Genomic DNA, 23,441 nt, shown 5'->3' with positions numbered 1-23,441 from the left:
TCGTTGCTGCGTGTGGGCTTTCTCTAGTTGTGGCGAGCGGGGGCTACTCTTCCTTGCGGTGCATGGGCTTCTCATCGCAGTGGCTTCTCTTTTTCTGGAGCATGGGCTCTAGGCAGGTGAGCTTCAGTAGTTGCGGTGGGTGGGCTCAGTAGTTGTGGCACGCGGGCTTAGTTTCTCCGCGGCATGTGGGATCTTCCCGGACTAGGGCTTGAACCCTTGTCCCCTGCATTGGCAGGCGGATTCTTAACCACTGTGCCACCAGGGAAGCCCTCAGATGACTTTTTAAAGTTATCTTTCAATACTGAGATTTGATGGGTGTTAAATAATAATAATAATTCATTATGTGATATTTTGGGTTTTAGTAGTTAAAATATTTTACTTCTGCACATCAACAATTGTGACACATAAAAGTTTTTGAAATACAGTTTGAATGTGGGTGATCCTCATAGCTGTTTAGGACACAAATTAGGAGGAAAAGCTAATTTAGGACAGTGTTTCTCAAACCTGTGGTCTGTGTCAGAGCCGGGAGTTTGTTGACAGTATAGATACTTAGCCCCTACCCAATATCCACGAAATCAGAGTCTCTGAAGGTAAAGCTTGATCATCTTTATTTTTGGATGATTCTGATATATTTCAAAGTTTGCATACCACTGCTTTAGGACGTAACCTTTCTGCCACTTTTTCAAGTTACCTACTTGCATAGAAATATATTTAGAAAATCTTTGACCCCTTTCCATGAAAAGCAATAATAATAATAGCTGCCGTGTATGGGCAGCTGCTGTGGGCCAGCAGTGTGCTTGGCACTTTGAGTATATGTGTTCTTTAATCCTCACAATAACCCTTCAAGATCATTATCATTTTCCCCATTTTATAGGTTAAGAAATGAGAAGCAGAGACATTAAGTGTCTTGCCCCAGGTTACCCAGCAAGAAATTGGTAGGGTAGAGATTTGAACCCAGGTCTTTAACTGAATGATAGTTGATTTACAATATTATATTAGTTTCAGGTATACAACATTTTTATAGATTATACTCCATTAAAGTTATTATAAAATAATGGCTATATTTGGTCTTTATAATTTTAAAGGCTCTCTCTGTATACATGAGATGTGTTCTAAAATGAAGACTAAGTATTATGCGGTGCCTGGATCGGGACAGTAGTGAGTTAACGTGGGTTTGGGGGCAGCAACACGTCCTTCCATCCAAAACATAGCCTTCCAGGAAAGGGAAACAGTAGGATAGGGCCGAGGAGTACTGACACCGAAGAAGATTTGCATGGCCCAACTGTGCCCAGGGTGACCTGGCCATCAAGTGCTGCCAGGGGGTACGGGGGCAGGGTGGGGGGGTATTCCAAGAAGAGAACCCTAGAACCTTCCAAGGCTGCCGCTCTAAGACTTATGCCTCATCGAACTGGCAGAATGAACACCTGGAATCTTACCTAATTCTGGATTTGAGTTTTCTCAGCACCTGTCAAGCAGCCCTGACCTTTACTTACAATGAAGAACTCTCTAGCGGTTATGAGTTATCCCCCAGACAACCTCACGGGGCACAAACGGAGAAAAAAAACTCAGTTTGGGTTCAACCATTTTGTGAGCTGATTCTAGAAAGAAACATTGAGTTTGTTTCTTGTACATAGAGAGAGGAACTAAAAGAAGTTGCATGGGGTTCAGCCAAGGAAATAGATTTTGTTAGGAAAGCCAGTGATGACTCAGTTGAACTACCGGGGATAAGAAATGAAAAAATCAGTGATTACAAAGCACTTTGTAATTAAAAGTGGCACGAGACAGAAGAAGTGTTAAACACAAATACGGAGCGTCAAGTTCATTGTTATAGTAAAATATTCTGACAGTAGGCATGGTATTCCCTTGAGAAGAATATAATTATTTTTTATTTTGTAGGGGTCTTTTAAATTGTTGCTTTTTTGTTTTGTTTTAATATAAATATATATTGTCTTCCTAGAAGTGTTGCAGCAGCTCCACCAGCAGCTGGTAGAAGCTGAGCGTAGGTCAATGACGTACTTGAAACGGTACAATAAGATCCAGGCGGACTACCACAATCTCATCGGAGTCACAGCAGAGCTGGTGGATTCTCTGGAGGCCACAGTCAGTGGCAAGATGGTAAGGAAGGTCCCCCATTGTTCGTGTGTCTTTTTTGAGATAAAGTTGTGTCATGAGCATGGACTGTGTTGATACACAATTCCTGGCCACCCCCAGCCAGTGACGCCTGCCCTTCCACGTCACAAAGCCAACGTGCAGCTGTTTATCACGCTGCTGCAGTATTTCATCCGTTTTTCCTGACACATTATCTACTGTGTCTTTATTTCTTTACCTTATTTTTTTTTTAATTGGGATATTGTTGTTTTACAATGTTGTGTTAGTTTCTACTGTACAGCAAAGTGGAGTTCCCTGTGCTATACAGCACGTCCTCATTAGTTATCTATTTTATACATATTAGTGTATATATGTCAATCCCAATCTCCCAATTCATCCACACCCCCTTTCCCCCCTTGGTGTTCATATTGTTCGTTCTCTATGTTTGTGCCTTTATTTCTGCCTTGCAAACAGGTTCGTCTGTACCATTTTTCTAGATTCCACAAATATGCGTTAATATACGATATTTGTTTTTCTCTTTCTGACTTACTTCACTCTGTATGGCAATCTCTAGGTCCATCCACATCTCTACAGATGACTCCATTTCGTTCCTTTTTATGGCTGAGTAATATTCCATGTATATATGTACCACATCTTCTTTATCCATTCATCTGTCGATGGGCGTTTAGGTTGCTTCCATGACCTGGCTATTGTAAATAGTGCCACAATGCCCAGCAATCCCATTACTGGGCATGTACCCAGAGGAAACCGTAACTCAAAAAGACACATGCATCTCTACCCTGTTCTTAATGTTAGCAAAGAATAAGTTGGCAGCAGCAAAAAAAAATTAGTGGCATAAAAATGAGGGGGAAATACCCTGTTGGTATATAAGAGAGCTATAGATTTTCATATACTGATTTTGTATCCAGCTACCTTTCTGAACTCTATTAATCTGATAGATTCTTCTGATTGATTCTTCTGTATTCTAGATTGGCAGTCATATCATTTTCAAATAATGATATTTTTGTTTTTTTCCTTATATATCATAACTTTCTTTTTTTTCCCCTTAGCTTATTGGCTAAGACTCTGGGACGCTGTTGAATGTGCTCATGGGCATGTTTGTCTTATTCCTGACTTTAATGGGAATGACTCTGGTGTTCTACTCAATAAAAAGTTAGAAAGTATAATAAAATCGCTTTGTGGAAATATAGTTTTTTTTAAATGGAAGTAATTGTGGGTTCACATGTAATTTTAAGAAATAATGCAGAGAGAGTCCTTGTACCCTTTGTCCAGTTTCTGCCAGTTTTAACAGTTTGCAAAACTATAGTATAACATCTCAGCCAGGATATTGGCATTGATACAATCTGTTGCTCTTATCCTGATTTCCCCAGTTTTACTTGTACTCCTGTGTGTGTGTGTGTGTGTGTGTGTGTGTGTGTGTGTATTAAGCTTTATACAGTTTTATCACCAATATAAGTTTGTGTATTAAACTAGTTTTAGCAACTTAAAATGTGATTACAAAATAAAATGTATTACAGAAAATTTCAAAAATATAGAACGATGCAAGAAATAAAATGAAAATTACCTGTCATTGTGTCACTTAGTAATAACACTTGTTAACATTCCAGACTTTTTTCAATACTTAGATACACATGTTTTACAAAAATGGACTCAGTTCACACAGTTTTCTGATCTGCTTTTTTCCTGAATACTGAATCATGTATTCTTGAAGTTGTTCAATATCGTCCTATGGTGCCTCACCTCTCATGGCTGTGGAGTTTTCTGTCGTGTGGCAATGCCATACTTTATTTAATGTTGGGTCCCTGTTGTTGCACATTAAGGTTGTTTCCAGGTTTTCACCTTCATAAGTGGACGTTTGAGTAAACACTTGGAAGGGATTAGTTATTCAGCTCCCTGGGGCTACCCCAGGGCTCTAGGCCAAAGCAAGAGCTGTGTATTGTTTTTCTACCATAACAGCTTTTCTTTCTTAAATTTATTTATTTGTATATATTTTTTGGCTGCATTGGGTCTTCGTTGCTGTGTGCGGGCTTTCTCAAGTTGCGGAGAGGAGGGGCTACTCTTCATTGCAGTGCACAGGCTTCTCATTGTGGTGGCTTCTCTTGTTGCAGAGCACAGGCTCTAGGCACGCGGGCTCAGTAGTTGTGGTGCGCGGGCTCAGTAGTTGTGGCGTGCGGGCTCTAGAGCGCAGGCTCAGTAGTTGTGGCACATGGGCTTAGCTGCTCTGTGGCGTGTGGGATCTTCCTGGACCAGGGCTCGAACCCGTGTCCCCTGCATTGGCAGGCGGATTCTTAACCACTGCGCCACCAGGGAAGTCCAATAATAGCTTTTTAATATGTTTTGGTATCCTGCACTGAAACACCTTTGCTCATGTGAAAGCACACACACAAATGCTCAACAAAACTGCTCAAAGTTGCTTGGTATGGCTGGAATAGCCAAAGCTGGGGGGTGGCATGTGTTGAAAGATGTTGCAGAGGAGGTGGATTGGGGAAGGTCATGGAGAGATCTGTAGACCGTGCTTAGGAATTTGTGCTTTATCCTGTAGTTAGTGAGGAGCTTTTGAAATGTATATCTTGAAAATTGTTAGGGTGTTTTTAGTTTTGAAAATAACACACACTGATTTTTCTTTAGTACAGAAAAGTACCAAACACAAAGCAAAAATGGCTTATATAAACCACTGTTGACAAAAAAGAAGAAAAAGAAGGCATGTACATAGAAAATTCAGGGACTTCCCTGGCGGTCTGGTGGTTAAGACACCGCTCTTCCACTGCAGGGGGCACGGGTTTGATCCCTGGTCAAGGAACTAAGATCCCTCATGCCGCACAGCGTGGCCAAAAAATAGAAAAAAGAAAGAAAGGAAGAAAATTCAAACAGTACAGAAATAAATAAAAAGAAAGTGTGTGTTTTCCTTTTGCCTTCTCTCCTTTTAAAACGTAACTGCCATCATCCTGGTGTGCTTCCTACAGCCAGGGTCGACGTGACGCCAGGTGTGGCATGCAGGCCACAGATGGGCACGTGGGCTCTTACAGCTGGAGTGTGCAAGCAGAGGCCTGCAGACCACCAGGCAGGGGTTGGAAGGGGCTCCACTATCAAAACAGGGAGAGATGGGGTTGGGGGGAACACTGGAATCTTAACTAGCTTGTTCTTCATGTAAAAGAAATATGTGCTCTTGGTAAAAGATTGAAACAATTCAGAGGAGTATATAGTTAGAGCAAAAGGCCCCTTCCACACACAATTCCTAAGTCTCATTTTCTTACTGACATTCAAGATTAACACTTTCTTGTGTATTATTTCAGAACACTTCTATGTATGTGCATGTGTGTGCACGTGTGTGTGTGTGCATACGGTATGCACACACTTACTTGGGATCTTGTGACCCATTGCTCTTCTCAAACTTGCTATTTCACTTTCAGTATATCTTGGAGATCTTTCCACATGACCACACACCTACTTCATTCTTTTTTTTTTTTTTTAAATAGTTTCTTCCTTCTTTTATTTATTTATTTATTTATTTTTGGCTGTGTTGGGTCTTCATTTCTGTGCGAGGGCTTTTCTCTAGTTGCGGCAAGCGGGGGCCACTCTTCATCGCGGTGCATGGGCCTCTCACTATCGCGGCCTCTCTTGTTGCGGAGCACAGGCTCCAGACGCGCAGGCTCAGTAATTGTGGCTCACGGGCCTAGTCGCTCCGCGGCATATGGGATCTTCCCAGACCAGGGCTCGAACCCGTGTCCCCTGCACTGGCAGGCAGACTCTCAACCACTGCGCCACCAGGGAAGCCCTACTTCATTCTTTTTGATGCTTGTACATTATTATTCCACTGCAAGGGTGAACCATAATTCATCAGATCTCTGATGAGGAACATTTAGATTTTTTTGTTTGCTATAACAAAAACTGTTATAATGAACATCCTTGTATATACTGTATACCTTTGAATATAGGTAAGATAAGAGCCTAAGAATGGAATTGCTAGGTCAAAGGTTATGGGCATTAAAATTTTGAGATGTTTTGCCAAATTATTTCTCCAAAGATTTCAACAATGTCTACCCACCCCCCACCCCCAGTAGCGTATCAGAGCATCTATTTCTCCACACATTTGCCAACACTGGACATGATTATACGTTGAAATTTTTGCCAGTTTGGTAAGTAAAACTTGGTATTCTGAATGTTTCAATTTACATTTCTTTAATTATGTGTGAGGCTGAATATATTTTCATATGGTTTTTGGCCATTTATAGATTTGTCTTTTAGTCAACTGTTTATTCATTTCCTTTTCTTACTCACTTGTTTTAAGCAAGAGAGTGAAAGAATCAGATTTCCTTGGTAAAGGGATGGGTCTGGTATCAGTTCTGGTATCAGCCAAAAGAGGAAACAGTTTCAGGAGCAAGGGGTTGATCCAAAGTCTCAAAAATCACAGAAAACTCTAGAAGTCCACAACTGAAAAGTGTCCAATGTTTCTGACACTTAGAAGGTCATTGGTGGTGGCCTTTGCCATGAGTTTCCTTGGGGTGATTCAGATGGGGGCTCGACTGTGGTGTGTTGAAAGGTAAAGTGAGGGGGAGGCGGCAAACGTCGGCTGTTCTTTCAAGGACCTTGGCTGTGAAGGAAGAACACTGAGAGGGTGGTTGATAGATGAGGGCCTAGGGAGGAGAAAGGGGAAGGTATTTTTAAAATATTAAATATATTTGGACATGTTTCTAGGTTGTAGGAAAGGAACAGGTTTACAAGGAAATGTTAAATGTACGGGATGAAAAACGAATGATTAAATTTTGAAACTGTGGGAATTCAGAGGAAATGGGCTCAGGATAATGTAGGAGGTGCAGCCTTGAGATGGGGCCCTTCTTCGTCTGAGTTACTTATAGCTGAGTGTCGAGGGATGACCAGAGGCACAGAGGGACAGTCTTCCTGGTGGCCGAAACAGACCAGATGTTTCAAGGGGACAGACAGCAGTACCATAGGGAGAGAAAAGGGTCCAGCCCAGCATTCTGGCTCTTTCCAACTCACCAACCAGTTGAGTTGTCTTCCTCTTGTGGGGACGAATGAGTGAGGGGTAGGAAGAGAGCCAGTTACATTACCATATGGAAGTTCAGCACATGGAATCATGAGGCTGGGGAAAAGGAGCTTCCCTCTCACAATCAGGCACAGGAAAAAGTCTGGAAGGGGGTAAAATTGTTAAGAGTAGTTACCTCCAGGGATTGGCTTGTGGGCTGGGGCTGGGGAGAGGTTGTGTTACCTTTTAAATGAGCGCATGTTACTTCCATGAAAAGAAAAGACAGAAGATGAAAAGAAAACGTTTCAGAGATTACCACCTTAGATGCTGGATGTCCATCCTGAATCATGGTAGCTAATGAGAGAGGTACGAGAGATGCTGAAGGAAGAGGCCATGATGCAGTGGCACTGATGCAGCGGTAACCCAGCCTCCTGTTGTCTAGCGCTGGATGGTTTATACAGTGTCTCCGTCCCTCATTCGATAAGCGCTTACTGAGCCATCTGTCAGGTGCTAGGCTCTCCCTTGATCTCATTTACCGCCCTCCCCGTGAGTGACGCAGAGCCGTGGCCTCATTCATTTCATCCGACAGGTCAGGAAAGCGCGAGGCAGAGCTGTTGGTTTTCTCGAGTCCACTGCTTGAGCCCAGATCTTCAGATTTTCGGTCCGGCTTTCTTTCCATCACATTATGGCCACCCAGTGACTTTGTTGCTTGAATTAACAAAAAATGGTTTAAAATCGGTTGATTTTATGGGAAATCCCTGGCGGTCCAGTGGTTAAGACTCTGCAGTTTCACTGCTGAGGGCACGGGTTCAGTCCCTGGTCAGGGAACTGAGATCCCACAAGCCGCCCTGTGCAGCCAAGAAAAAAAGGAAAAATCAGTTTATTTTACGTGACAGCAGGAGTACGTTAAGTGGAGTTCTGTCACTTAAAGTATGCTATCCCGTGACCACACCAGTAGTGTGTTCGTTTTTGTGTCAGGCTCAGTGCTTCAACTCCCTGGGGCTGCGATGTTAAAGCAAAAGCTCACCTTTGTGCCCTCGGAGAGGCTGTTGAGAGTCAGCTCCGACACTGGCTAGCGTGCCTCTCGCGGCTCCGGGGATGTCTCACCCCTTTCACCCGCCGTCCATCCTCTGTCCTCCCGCAGATCACCCCCGAGTACCTGCAGAGCGTCTGCGTCCGCCTCTTCAGCAACCAGATGCGGCAGAGCCTGGCGCGCAGCGTGGACTTCACGAGGCCCGGCACGGTGAGGCTCTGCGCCCGGGTCTGCCCCCGGGTGTCAGAATCCCGTAACTTTAAAACATGAGAGAACAGGAGGAAATAACACATTCGGAGTCTGCATCTCAGCGGGCTTTGGAGGTCTGTGCGTTCCCAGAAGGAAAAGTGGGTTTGGGCCACTGGAGGCGACCTCCTGGGGGCGGGGGCGGGGGAGGCGCGTTTATCTCTTCCAGGCGTAGCTGCTTGTTGGGTCCCAGGGCAGGTAATGGCAGCAAGGCAGTAGGAAATGAAGGAAACCTCGGTCCTGTTTGAAAAATCACTGCCGTGTTGGGGTTGTGCGGTGTCAGACGGGCTTTCCTTTTATCTTTTTAAACTTTATACTTAGAATCATTGCAAACGTACAGAAAAGCTGCAAAACCTGCCCGAAGGACCCTTGTATACCCTTTACCCATATTCACCAACTGCTAGCGTATTACTCATTTGTTTGTTTACTTTCTCTCCACACACACCCATACACACGCAATATGTTTGCTGAACCATCTGAGGATAAATTACATATGTTTATGGCCCTTTGCTCCTAAATACTGGAGTGCAGTGTGCATTTCTTAACAGCAGTGTTCTCTTATTTAACCATGTGATTGTCAACTTCAGTAAATGTAATATCGAGGCAGTATTTTTACCTGACTAACCTACAGCGCATTTCCCAGTTTTGCCAGCGGAGCCATTAACGTCCTCTACAGCAGCCCCTCCCCCGTGCCCGGAGTGTGGGCTCAGGTATTACGTTGATTTGTCCTGTCTCTTTAGCCTCCTTTCAGCTTCAACACTCCCCCCCCACCCCACCCCACCCCCTTCCGTCTTTCTTTCTTTGACTTTCATGACATCGACATTTTAAAAGAAGACAGTCCTTCCCCTTCTTTAAAAATAGAACATTTCTCCTTTTGTGGTTGATGTTCCCTTGTGGTCAGATTCAGGTTTGCGTTACAGGCCAAGACATTACGTAGGTGATGTGTCCTTCCTAGGAGAGCTCCTCTGGAGGCATGTGGAGCTGAGTCGGGTTCTTAACCAGGGGCACGAGTATAGCTGTGTCTCCAGAGGAAGTTTTCAGAGTTCGTGAACCCATGTCCCGGGAGCGCACACCAACCTGCCGCCTGGTCCGCAGGCTGAGTGTGTGCAGCCGGGCAATTAGGAAGGAAGCCCCGGGTGAGCCTGAGGCAACCCCGAGGGTCAGAGCCCCAGCTTTTAATTAAGTGTTTGCACATTAATACTAGGGTCTTCATAAACAAGGCCTTTTTCAGCATTAAAATAATCTACCTGATTCTCAAGTAGATTTGAAGCAGCTTATTATGAGAAGACACAGATATGAGAAATGAAAAAATAGAAAATAAAAAGAAAGAAAGAAATTTTGGTTAGAATTCATAGAAACTGAAAGTAGATTGGTGGTCGCCAGGGAGTGGGGGAGATGAGGGGATGTTGGTCAAAGGGTACAGACATCTGACTTTAAGATGAATAGGTCTGGGGATGTAATGTGCAGCATGATGACTACAGTTAACAATACTGTATTGTGTACTTGAAGGTTTCTAAGAGAGTAGATCTTAAATGTTCTTACAACAGCAGAAGGTAACTATGTGAGGTGACAGCTGTGTTAACTAACCTTATTGTGGTAATCATTTCACAATATATACATTTATTAGATTATCACATTGTATGCCTGAAACTCACACAATGTTGTATGTCAGTTATATCTCAGTAATGCTGGGGGAAAAAAAGAAATTGTGCTTGAAGGAAAATGAGGGTAGGAAGAATAAAAGTAAGCCATGGCTAAGGCTAGTATAAAAAAATGCATGTCCTAAGTTACTGTACCCCTGGGAGCGAGGCTCAGATTTGGCTGTGGGCTTCCTAGTAGCCTGTGCAAAAAACAGTTACATGACTTATTTCTAAAGGAAGAGAGGGTGATATTCACTGCATCTAAAACGGCATTTGTGCTACATGTGTAGCCCGTGAAGCACAGCAGTAAAATGAACGCCTACGAGCCCATCACACATGCCCACAGTAGACCATTTCAATGCCACCAACGTCCCCTATGTGCCCTTTAGACCGTGAACTTTTTCCAAGTAGGTATATTACTCTTACAATTTAAAAACAAGTCTAAGTACGTTTTTTTTTGAGGACTGGAAGGTCAAAAAACCGCTGCACAGGGTTTTTCTGGTGCTAAGACCTGAGGAGAGTTCCTCTCGTGGATCTTGGTAGAAAGGACGTGGCAACGTGGTGAAGAGCCAGCGTCCTTGACTATGTCCGCGGGGTGCACGTGCAAGCGCACCGCCAGGCTTTCGCTGCGTCGGCTGTGCCACACGTGGACAGGAGCTGCGGAGTCCGTGCTCTAGGATGTGGGCGCAGTGATGTCAGCATACAGGAATCTTAGCGAATCGACCGTTTTTAAAATGTCAGTAAAGCACACACAGACATCCAAGTTTCGAAAAAGTAACTCCCTCATAGGCCCTCTAGGATGAGGGGCTTCAAGCCACATCCCTGTGGACTGGCTGAGTTGACCCTCTGTGTCTAGTACATGCTTAGCTGTAAGTCATCAACCTCAGGTAACATTAAGGATCAGAGTGTGTTTACCAAAAATGATGGCTTTCTAGCAGTAATTAGCATAGCAGGATCTGTGTCTAATAAGACCACTTCTTCCCCCCCCCCCTTCCATTTATGTATTAATTCAGTAAATACTCAGTGTTCTTCAGGTTTGTTTATAAAATCCCACCCTGTCTTGCATATACAAGAATCCTGTCTGTTGGCGGAGTGCTGCATCCAGCATATTTAAAACTGATGTTGGGACTTCCCTGGCAGTCCAGTGGTTAAGACTCCACGCTTCCACTGCAGGGGGCGCGGGTTCAGTCCCCGGTCAGGGAACTAAGATCCCACGGGCCACGTGAACAAAACTGATGTCATGTTTAAAAGGAGCGGTATAAAAGGGGATGGGGGAACAACGTATCTGATATTTCATCCCGTTAGAAGTTACCTTCATTTGTCAAGAGGCTGGTCCTACCATCCTTCCCTGTTATGGTGGCACTAAGGTACAGAGTGTAAGCCTCAGAAACCACGGGAGAGAGGATGCGCTCTGTTTGCCTTAACTCGTAACCGGTTTTTTTTTTCCTGACTTGAGTCACTGACTTAGTAACAGGCCATAAAGACTGCAAACAATTTTTTATTGTTCCTAGTATATTTTTCTTATAAGGTGATAAAAAGTGGGTGAGGGGTCATTATGGAAGTGTAAAAGAATATTGTAGTTGACTAGGCATGCCTAATGTCAATGTATGATGTCAGATTTATAACGCATGAAGAGGAAATTAGGATATAATTTAGATCGGATGTCCGGTGACTGAGCCGATAGGATCTAGGATTTGGAAGAAGATTGCTTTTTTATTTGTTTAAGGGAATATAGTCAACCCTAAGTCCAAACAGGATGCCATCAATTTCAAGATAAATAGGTAGGCACAGACCAGCCTTCTTTCTAGCCTGGTCCTTGATCAGCTTCTCCTCGGGCTTGAGCGTTTCAATTCACTGTACTTGACAGGAGCCTGGCTGGGGCCCATCAGAAAATGGCTGGTACTACAAAGTTTAGTGCCTTTGATACTGGTTTTTAAATCTGGCTGTTAAGAATCTGGCCCTCTGCAACCTCATTCACTGTTGTAAGTTCAGAAGGGTTCAGTAAATAAGACCCTTCTTCCCCCTGAGTTCCGAACCAATCGAAAAATACAACAATGGAATGAAGGAAAAAGGAGCTGAAGATATTGCCACTGATTCTGACAAAGCTTATATTGGAGAATGTGGATTTTTTTTTTTTTTTGGCAGGCAGGTGGGTAACCTACTTTTGAGCCCTGGACTTAAAGAAACTTTCTCCCCCCGTCACGGACAGCTGTGGCCCAGCCCCTGCTCTGCACCCCCTCCACCCGTACCACTGGGGCTGTGCTCTCTGTGCAGCCTCACTGCCCAGAGGAGGGGGGTGCAGGGCGGTGCAAATCCAGTAAGTCACCCCCTCTAGCGGGTATGTGTGAAGACTGTGTATGTGTGGAGGCCGAGGACCCCACAGAGGAGACGAGAAGTGTGTTTCCACCCTACCTCCTTCCCGCCCAGGTAACTGTGTCCAGAAGTCTGATGCATTATCAGAGCTGGGCGTCAAATCCACATGCTCCCAGGGTTGATAACGATGGATTAAATCTTGAGACGAGAACTCTCCTGGGTGGCCTCTTCCAGCCTGACTGCTTGTCACCACCCTAACCCCAGGTTTGTCTTGCCGTGGTCCTTACCAAATCAGGCTCCAAACCCTGGGGCCCATTATTTGCTGGGATTTGAGATGAATCTGATTTTATATTATCAGGAATCTAGTGATAAGTAGTAAAAGGAGAAACTTCTTCCTCAGAGCACAAGAGGGAGGGTTTTTTTGTGTTCTAAGGTTATACGAGGGGTACAAGAATATGTGTTAGCTGGAAAATACACAACAACATTTAGCAGTAAATGGAGCAAAGCAGAAACCCCTTCCCTCCCTCACACTCACCCCATCCTGCCTTCCTCCACAGGTAAGTGTTGACTATGTTTCATATGCATCCTCCAGACCTTTAAAAATTGTATATAATTGAGAGTTTATTACACATATCATTCTGCAGCTGTCTCCTTTCACTTAACTGTACATTTTTGAAAGTCTTTCATGTCCCTTTAGCATACTTGTATTTCCCTTATCTTTCAGAATTTTAATCTGAGAACAATATAGTACATTTAACCATTCCTCTGGCAGACATTGTCAGGTTTTTGCTCTTTCTAACGATGCAGCATCCATCTTTGTGTGCTGCAAAGAGCATTTAAAAGTGCTTTGGTATGTCTTTCTCTTCTTAGCCCCCTGTTTGCAGTGGGCAAGCATGAATGCAGAGACACTCTCAAGGTGGAACTCTGAGCACAGCCCCCGGTTGAGTCCCGAGTCCCACCCTGTGGCGCCTCTAGGTTTGTGATTCATCGGATGGGAAAGTTTACATTTAAACCCATCCTTATTGGAAAAATGGCTCTTTGGGGAATTAACCCTCCCTTTCTTCCACGACTCCAGGTAGGCCGCATTGTAAATACAAGTTACAGTACTTCCCGGTGTGATAGCATTAAATATATTAAAGGCCCAGGACGTGTGAATCTTAGGAGGCATCTACTTCCAAAATCAGCCATCTTTGTTAGCAGTGAAAACCTGCAGGGGGCGGGGGGCGGGGTGGTGGTGGTGGCAGTGACCCTTTTGGGAGGTGGCCTCGTGCAGTTGTTCAGGAAGTCTTGCTGTGGCACTATTCTGCTAAGGCGGGTACTTCCCGAAGCTTCCTGCTGTGTGTACTGTGCTTCTGCAAATGAACTCCAGCATCTTCAGCCTTGGCATTCTCCCTTAGGTGGCTTGCTTAAGTCTTGGCAGGACGCCTGCCCTTTCCCCACGTTGCCACTGCATTTCGAGGCAGCCTTTCCGGGCCCAGTGCTCTGTGTATCGAGGAGGAGGAGTTGCACACCTAGTTCCCCTCTCCCTACCACACCTCGTACACCAGTGCCTGTCACGTACCTGAACTGACCCTGTTGACGTGAGGGTTGAATACCTTTGGTCTCATCAGTCAGTAGGACCGTGATTGGCAGAGGGTAACTGTGCCATTAGCTCAAACCTTTTCCCCGACCTCCAAACCCGGACTTACTGGCCTTCTCCCCGTGAATGTCTGACAGGCACGTCACACTTTCCGTGTGCCAACCCAGGCTCATCTTTTCCTCCACACAGGTGATTTCCCTCCTGTGTTTCTGTCTCAGCAAATGGCTCTCCAGGGAACCCCGGGAGTCACCCGAGGCTCTTCCCTTTCCTCTGCCCTGTGCTCAGGTGGCCGTGGGGATCCGGGCGGGCTTCCTCCCTCCTGCCCTGCCTCTGTTGCTTTGTGTCTGTTCAGGCTCTCCCTCTTTCTGTCCTGGCTTAAAGCAACATTTCCTGTCTGGTCTCAGTCTCAAAACTCTTAGATTTCTGATGGCTCATTCACATGGGAGCTGGAGTGACCTTTCTGGTTGTGTCTTATTTATTTACTTATGCCCTCAGGCTTCAGGAAGGATTTAGGTACATACAGGAACCCCATCTTGTTACTCCCTTGCTTAATACCTGTCGTCGCTTCCGGTCCAACGTGCTCAGCATGGAGTCCCCAGCCCTCCGCGATCTGACGCGCATCTGTCTCTCCAGGCCTGACTCGGGTCTCAGAAACCCCAAGAAGCCCCAGCGCCCCAGCCCCTGGCACCTCCCCAGGTGTGCACGTTGCTGTGCACCTTGCCCGGCCCCAGGCTCTCAGACGCCTTCAGGCTGCGGGGTGGTGAGGCAAGGCCAAGAGCTCAGACACGGGGCACTCCCACGCCGCGCACACGTAGCGCCGCTTCCAGGTCGCATTTGCACAGTTTTCCATTCCAGCGCTCCCCTCCTGCGGTCACAACCCTGCGTTTTCGAGTCGTGTCCGTACCCTTTCCTGTTACAGAGTTGGCCATAGCAGCCTCCCTTCTCCATGTGGCGGGGATGCCCCTCTGGGTCCCCAGCTCCTGTTGCCTCTCTGTCATGTGGCCGACACACATTTCCTCAGGTGTCCCACGGTGGTGACTTAACCTCTCCTGGTGACCATTCCCCGTGAGGTCGCCTGACAAGGGTCCTGCCTTTGTCCTGCACCGCACAGGTGGCACCTGGGTTCAGCGTTAGTCCCACGTGAGCGGGGCCAGGGAAGAAGGGCTGGCAGCGGACCAGCCTGGTCCGAGGAGGCTTCTGGCTCCAGACGGGGCCTTCCTGTCGCCCTGGGGCTCGGCAGCCGCTGCTGGTGTCGTCGAGGCTCCTTCTTTCTGACCCTCCCTGGGCTGCACACACCTGCTGCCGTCCTTTGGAGCAGCAGTTCCCGAAGTGTGTGCCTCAAAGCCAGTCCCGCAGGATGTCCCCGTCCCCAAACAAACTGTTGATGTCACGAGTTTGAAACACGCTGGGTACTGAGACTCAACGACCCTCAGCCGTACACCAAACTCCCCGGAGACGTCCCACGGTGACAGGCCCCCGCCAACCCAGTCAACCTCCAGTCGCTCGTGACCCAGGGGCACTCTCGCCCCGTCACACCTCCTCCCGGTTTCTCTAAGCACGCTTCCTGACGCCATGCGTCATTAGCAAAGCCCCTCATCCCGCTGTTGTCACCGAGAGCGGGTCCCAGGCTCATGTGGCCCCAGTAACGCCCTCGCCCACGCCATGACCCCGAGGGCCGGGCTCCGGTTCCTTGCCTGCAGCTGGGAAGGGATGGGGCCGTAGTTCTGCCCGTTCACTCTCGGCTTAGGTAGCAGTTTAGTTCTCCCACGTCCAGGCGTTGCAGAGAGCCCTGCCCTGAGCCCGGCCCGGCACGGGCGCTCAGTGACTGACGGACAGGTTCGTACGTTCCTCGCTCCGCTGGCCTCCACCCGTGCCCGGAGAGGGCTGCCGCACGTTCGCCCTGTGCTTGCCCAGTGGAAAGCGCCACCCGTCTGCGCCCACGTCCACCGCGGCCGGGGCGCCGGCCTCCTCCTGGTGCCCCAGGCCTTGGGGGCCTTATGCTGAGTGCCCAGCGTAGAATCCCGGAACTCACACAGCCCCCACTGGGGCCGCGCTCAGGGCCTCCTTAGCGGGGGGCTGCTCCCTGGGCTTGTCGTCCATACTCAAAATCCAGAGTTACCTTGAGAGGGAAATTATTCCAACTGATGGTGATTCTGGGGCCTCTCCCAGCTTTCTCTTCCTGGGGCTTTTCTTCCTTAACCAGACTGTCGTAGCTGTGTCCACCGCGCCTACACGCAGAGCAGCGCCCGCAGCTGGTGGCAGGGACCTTTAGAAATCCAGTCCAGAGTCAAGGTTAGTCCACAGATCGGAGCAGCCCCCTCGGTGTCCGAGTATTCTTACTAACGCCTCCACCCAGGAAGGAAGTGGTAGCCGTGGCCCGCTGTGAGTTCTCCATTCCGTGGGCAAGTTTATACTTGGGTGGCAACGTTAAGGTCAGCGTCTACTTCATGACTTACGCCCAGTACCTCTCAGCTCCAGCATCTCCGTCAGCACTGGGGGCTCAGCGTGGGCAGGCAGAAAAGAGGGGAAGCTACGCTGACTTCCATGGGCTCTCGTTGGCATCTGCACCCACTGGCATAGCATTGCCACCATCTTGCACGTGAGGCACGGAGAGTCATTTGATCATTGATTCTGCCCATTGGATTGCGGGCTCTCTGAGAAGAGGGCTTTTGCCTTGCTCACCGATATCAACGGTGCCTAGCAGAGGCCTGTTAGATGGCGGGCAGTCAGTACTTACTGAATGAAATGCCACAACTTCCTCCCTCGTTAGGAGCAGGCTGGGCCGTTCTCCCCTCGGCTCATTGCCAGCTTTAAAAGAAAATTTCTTTTTTACTTGATTGAATAGTAAAGTCTCAATACTGTTTAACATACTGGCTCTTCTCATGAAAGGGTCAGTTATTACTGCTTTTCAATTAATTTCTTCACAGGGCAAATAGAATGATATAGAATTTAGGAAAAGAGAAAAGAATCAGTGTTTTAAAAGATAGAGAACATTTTTCTTAATTATGAAAAGGGGGGGGGTGTATGTAAATGAATTTGATTTGTGGAAATACGAAGTAGCCAGTATCACTAATTTTAAAATATTTTTCTCTTGTGTATATATTATGCTAGTGTTTTACTATGGCTGTGTCCTTCATTGACTACATTACTGGCTCCTTGATCCCCTTAATGTGTTAGACAAGTAATTTAGATGACATTTCAAACAATGTTCTGAACTCCTTGCTATTTAAGCCAATAACGGGAATAACAGGTAATTAATTTTTAAAAAGTCAAGGGTTAAAAAAAAAAAGAAAGAAAAGGGAATTCCCTGGCAGTCCAGCGGTTAGGATGCCGAGCTCTCCCTGCCGAGGGCCTGGGTTCAGTCCCTCGTCGGGGAACTAAGACCCCACAAGCCGCACAGGGCGGCCAAAAAAGAAAAGGAAAAGTCAAAGGTTAAAAGTTACAAGAACATACATGGTCATGAACCATTTAAAAGCAGGGTTTTCGGTCTTCAAGGTGAGAATATGGGAATCTGTAAATACTGCGAAGGGAAGCAGTTGAGAACGGGGCCAATTTATTACATTTAGTTATTAAATCAGTCAAGGATTCTGGCGTGCCCACTTTAGGAAGTCAGTCTTCATTCATGCATTCAACAAATACATGTCGATTGAGTGCCTCTGTGGTCCAGGTACTGTGCCAGGTGCTGGGGACATGCAGGTGCTACATCTCCAGCCCTTGTGAAACTCCGTGTCTGCTAAAGGAGAAGAACACAGAAATGGCTGCAAAATGATCACAGTTCAATATGATCAGCGTGGATAATGTTCCGTTCGAGGGCTGTGGTGACATAGAGGGAACGGAGTACTACTGCCTGCCCCTTCGGGAAGGGCTCCACAGACAGCTGAGACTTCCTCTCTTCGCCTCTACTTACTTTTTTCCCCTAGAGTTCTTTTAGACAAATTCCAAACGTTTTATCATTTTACCTGTAAATAATTCAATATACATCTCTAACAGATAAGGGCTTCAAAAAACGAAAACCGTAACCACAGTGCCGGATATAATTAATACTAATTCCTTAGTAGCATGTAATACCAGTGCAGTCCATTTTCACATTTCCCGTGTTTCCTCAAAATGTCTTTTACAGTTGGTTTGAGCCCATCCAAACAAGTGCCATTCACAGCATTTGGTGGTTTCTCTATTTTAGCACGTGCTTAATACCGCGTTGCTGTAGTAGCAAAAACAAAACAAGAAAACAATAAATGGGACGTGCCCATAAAGTAGGCAATGATTTGGCCTATAGGCAGGATTAAAAGGGAGTAGGGTGGGAGGGGGATTGTGAATGTTTTCCACAAACACCTCTATAGCGACTTGGTGCCAAGTGCGTGTGTTATTTTTATACTCAAAGATCAAATCTTAATAAAGAAGAAAACCAGGATAATAAACTGATTTTCATTGCTTTTGTTCTTTATGATGTCTTTGACTAGGCAGCTTTAAGTTCCTCTGGGAGCTTGGTCAGGGCGAACCCACCCATTTTCTTATAGACTGCTGCTTGGAGTGGAGTAGCAACAAGCCAAAGGTGGGTGGCTTGGGAAATGCATCAGTAGGGTATTACTAAACTTGGACTTGGGCTAATTTTTAAATCATATACGATTATGGTTGGAGAATCCTGGTGGATGAAAAACTTTGCAAATCTGTTGGTTCTGTGCCATTACAGTGATTTGGGATTAATGCATTGCTGTCAATGTTTAACACGCTCTATTTCCTTCTGTCTCCTTCCCCCTCAGGCTTCAACCATGCTAAGAGCCTCCTTGGCACCCGTGTAAGTAATTGCTCTTAGGAATTGTTATTAAGGAGAATAGCTATGGGTAAAACTGAAATTCAACATAGTTTTAATAAATGCTCTTAACCACCTAGCTTAGACGAATTCCTTTGATTAAGCTGGAGCTACATGTGGGTATTAAAGGAAATACCAGTAATCATAAGTAATACTTATAAAATACTTATAAAAGTATCTTTTAAAGTCAATTCTATTGATGTTGGTGAGGTAGCATCAAATGGAAAAAATTGTTGAATTGTTCCTATAATATTCTATAGAAATCAGTTTAATCTACTGTCATAGGGCAGTCAACAGAACGTTGCAATGTCTAAATTTTATGTTCTCTCCTGAGTCACATTGTGACCAGGGCCACAGGATAGCTCTGTGTGTGCTGGAGCATTCCTATCCAAGTCAGTTAGGCTGTCCCCCATGGGGGTATCTGACGCATGGGGGCTTCACCAGGCATGTGTGTTGCACTAGCAGGGAAGTTGAGAACCTTTGGCATGGACACGAGGACTAGGGTGGGTTCTGGTGACCCTCTGAGCCAGCCTTGGGTGGAGGTGGGGATTGGGGGGTGGGTGCTATGATATTACCAAGACACCTGCGGTCGATACAACATTCCTCCTTCCTTCGGTCCTGCCCGAGTCTGACATTAACCCTGCACTCTGTTCACTTCAGATGGTGGCTGTAGAATGCAGTGCTTATGAGCACGGACTGCCAGGGTTAAAAACCCCCTCTGCCACCGGCTCTGTGACCTTGGACCACTTTTATAACCTGTCTGTACCTCAGTTTCCTCATGGACTGTGGGAGAGTGGCTGGACCACAGAAATGGGGGATAGCTGAGCAACTTAGTAATATTGCCATTATTGGCAAGTAAACATGGCCCAAATATATATGACAGTTTTTCCTCCTTTGAGTAGAAGCTCCCCAGCTATAGAACATTATCAAACTTGGCTTTACAAATGGAACCTTTTTTGTCTAGAAAAAGAGGCTGTTTGCATTTTAAATTAAAACTTTTTTTCATTTTGAAATAATTTCAGAGTTGCAAAAAAAGAACAAAGAATTCCCATATACCCTTCACCCAGATTCATTCCCCAGTGTTAATATTTTACACAAGCCCAGTGCAGTTATCAAAATCAGAAAATTAATGCTGAAAAAGTACTGTCCTCTAGTCTGCAGGGCTTATTCACATTTTATCAGTTGTTCCATTATGTCCTTTCTCTGCTCTGAGGTTCAATCCAGGATCACACGTTAGTCTTGTCATGTCTTAGTTTCCTTTAATTTGAGATCATTCTTCAGTCTTTGTCTTTCAAGGCCTTGACACTTTTGAAGAATACTGGCCAGTTATTTATAATTGGAATTTTTTTAAGTATTTGTATTAATTTTTAAACTCACAATAGTATCTGCCTCTGGGAAAAAATCAAAATAATCAATGTGCCATGTACAGAGGTTTACCATTTGCTATATTAAATAGAAGACGCTCCTCCCCAGGAGTGTTAACTGAGACCCCATTTGATGCCCTCTCTTCTGGCTTTTTCCTCCAGGCCCTATAAGAGGATCTCATTGTTTCTTTTAAAAACTAACCTTAAGGGAATACCCTGGCGGTCCAGTGGTTAGGACTGTGCTCTTTCACTGCTGAGGGCACAGGTTCGATCCATGGTCTCGGGGAACTAAGATCCTGCAAGCTGCGTGGTGTGGCCAAAAAAAAAAAAAAAAACTAGCATGTAATTTTTTCCTATAATGTAAGTAATACATGCTCATTATAGAACATTTGAGTCTATAGAAACATGAAGAAGAAAATTTAGAGAACCCCAAATCCTACCTCCCAGAGGTATTAGCTCAGTTTTTACTCCACCCTTAAAAACAAATGAAACCCTACAGCTTTAGTCTTTTCACTCAATTCTTCATGAATTCTCATTTAATATTAATATTCTCTGCACAGTATTAGAAGAATCATATTTTGTTTTGTTCTTAGTTTTTTTATTTTGGAATAATTATAGATTCATAGGAAGCTGAGTCCCTCAGTGTCTCAGGTAAGGTGGTGACATCTTATCTGACTGTAGTACAACAGCAAAACGAGGAAATTAACATTGAGACAGTGCAGACCTCATTCAGTTTTCGATTTTTCTATACACTCCAATCTTCTTCTAGTCAACAAAACAAAATGTGAAGATGCTTGTTTTAGTGACGAGGCATCTGAGGTGGTTCCTTTTGTTTCTGGCCAGCCAGATGCAGGTGTTGGGTCATCTGCACCGTGTAGATCTCTGAACAGGGATCTCTCTTAGTTGAAACCTGCCTTCACCTGAGGCCTGACTCGGAGTCCTCTTGAGGAGGGTTTGCAAATTGCCCTACTTACCACCTGCCTCACTGGCACGTCCCCACTGCCGCTTCCTGGCCACACCCTCCTCCCTCCTGGAGGGTCAGCTGTGCACCTCCTCTTCACAGTTGTTTTCTGACCCCTGTTCTGTCTTTCACATCCCCCCAAGCCAGTCCCTCAGGCTTGAGAGGGACAGTGGCTTCAGGTTTTTAGGGAGGACCCTAGGGGCCTGCTAAAACTAGTAGGCTTTGGACTTTGCTCAGGATTCTAAATAGAACTCAGGATTCTATGATGCCTCCAGGGTGATTTCATCCCCATGGTGTGGAGCCCTGGCCTATTGTGAATGTGGTGGTTTCTAATCCCATTAGGCAGAGACTCCTTGTTTTAGGAAAAGTGTTATATAGACCCTGGTACATGCAACAGAAGAGACAGAGGTGAGCCCGTTGAAGCCGGGGTGGGGGGCCTGGAACCCAGCCCTCTTGGTGGAGGCCTGGAGTTAACGCCAGGAGCACAGAGAGCAAGTGGGCCACTGCCCGTCCAGTGTGTCAGAGCAGCTCTAGATGAGACCGTCGTGACACTCAGGAGGTGTAATGAACATGCCCTTTGGCCCTGTTCTTTCTCTTTGAACTTGTGTTGCTGAGTAGGAAATTGAAGGATGTCCCATTACTGCCCTCCTTGGATTATGAGAAACTGAAGAAGGATTTGATTCTGGGGAGTGACCGCTTGAAAGCCTTCTTGTTGCAGGCTCTGCGCTGGGTAAGTACCTTTTTCTTGAAGTTAAAAAAAAAAAAAAAAAAAAAAGACCATGCTGGTTTTCTTGGCTGGCTGCCTTGCCTCTATCTTTTAACCCGTCTTCTCAAAATCTTTCTTCATGCTTCCTGCTGACACCAAGAGCGAAAATGAAAAGCAGCTTCCGAAGCTCGCTGTGGTCTCTTTTTAAAAACCCCTATGTTGACGTCACAGCTGCCATTGCCTTCACTCGGTGATCTGATACATGATGATTTGGTACATGCAGTTTCAAGGCCCCAGAGACGTCCTGGCATCTGGCCCTTCCCTGGTCCTGAGCCAGACTCACAGCTGGTGGCGTCGGTGTGTTAGAGCACGGGGTCCCGCTCACACTGACCCCCACAGAGACCTCTGGATTTAGGTATTCCCGTGCAGCCACACAAGCAGACATCAAGGGTGAAAACTTATTAACAAGTCTTTAAGGAAGATAGAGTGTAATCTAAATAGTTGCTTTTCTGGGAATTCCCTGGTGGTCCAGTGGTTAGGACTCCACGCTTCCCCTGCAGGGGGCACAGGTTCGATCCCTGGTCAGGGAACTAAGAGCCCGCAAGCCACGTGGCGCAGCCAAAAAAAAAAGGAAAAAAAAAAAAAAAAAAAGCCTTCGTTTAAATAAATAAATGGTTGCTTTTCTCCCCAGTTTTCAGATTGATCACAGTTAAGGCAGTGGTTCTCCAGCTTTCTGGTCCCAGACCTCTTGACACTGTCAAAAATTACTGAGGAACCCAAAGAGCTTTTGTTTATGTGAATTTTATCTACCAAAATTTACAGTATTAGAAGTTAAAGCTGAGAAAACGTAAAATATATATTTATTAATTCATTTAAGATGAACAGTAATAAACCGAGGACGTAACATAAATAACATATTTTTTATGAAAAATAACTGTTTTCCAAACTAAAAAAATTAGTGAGAAGACTGACATTGTTTTACACTTTTATAAATTTCTTTAATGTCTGGCTTAATGGAGGCCAGCTGGATTCTTATCTCTGCTTCTACATTCAGTGTGTCACAGTATCTGTCACGCTTCATATAACCACTGAGAGGTTGATCATTAAAAAGACAAAACATGCCTTAGTATTATTATGAAAATAATTTGTGACCTTCTAGACTACCCTGAAGGGACTCTCCAAGTGTAGTATGGGGAACGCTTCTAGATCCCCAGGGTTCCCCAGACTACATTTTGAGAACTGCTGGCCTAAGCCAACACTGGTTCACTCTTTTTTTTTTTTTAATTTTTATTGGAGTGCAGTTTATTTATTTATTTATTTATATAAATTTATTTACTTATTTATTTATTTTTGGCTGCGTTGGGTCTTCGTTGCTGCTCTTGGGCTTTCTCTAGTTGGGGCGAGCGGGGGCTACCCTTCGCTGTGGTGCACGGGCTTCTCATCGCGGTGGCTTTTCTTGCTGCAGAGCATGGGCTCTAGGAGCACGGGCTTCAGTAGTTGTGGCATGCGGGCTCTAGAGTGCAGGCTCAGTAGTTGTGGCACACAGGCTCAGTAGTTGTGGCGCACGGGCTTAGTTGCTCCGCGGCATGTGGGATCTTCCCGGACCAGGGCTCGAACCCGTGTCCCCTGCATCGGCAGGCGGATTCTTAACCCCTGGGCCACCAGGAAAGTCCCTGGTTCACTCTTTAACTGAACA

At 45.7% G+C, this 23,441-nt stretch overlaps 1 protein-coding gene across 14 annotated transcripts in view; it reads left to right on the top strand.

The window, feature by feature from the left end:
- ARMC9 (armadillo repeat containing 9) overlaps positions 1 to 23,441 on the top strand; it is a 156,239-nt gene that overhangs the window by 33,506 nt on the left and 99,292 nt on the right. For 13 of the 14 annotated variants that reach the window (XM_068544238.1, XM_068544239.1, XM_068544236.1 and 10 more), the window contains exons 9-12: positions 1,958 to 2,115; positions 8,238 to 8,336; positions 18,665 to 18,699; positions 21,658 to 21,769. In XM_068544238.1, the coding sequence (XP_068400339.1) occupies positions 1,958 to 2,115; positions 8,238 to 8,336; positions 18,665 to 18,699; positions 21,658 to 21,769 (404 nt within the window). The remainder of the gene's footprint in view (positions 1 to 1,957; positions 2,116 to 8,237; positions 8,337 to 18,664; positions 18,700 to 21,657; positions 21,770 to 23,441) is intronic. The other variant, XM_068544237.1, reaches the window with a different exon arrangement.

The sequence above is a fragment of the Eschrichtius robustus genome, chromosome 5 (genome assembly GCF_028021215.1).
Source record: "Eschrichtius robustus isolate mEscRob2 chromosome 5, mEscRob2.pri, whole genome shotgun sequence".
NCBI classification, from domain to species: domain Eukaryota; kingdom Metazoa; phylum Chordata; class Mammalia; order Artiodactyla; family Eschrichtiidae; genus Eschrichtius; species Eschrichtius robustus.
The sequence above is the reverse complement of the archived record's forward strand: the minus strand, read 5'-3'. Positions and strand labels throughout refer to the sequence as shown.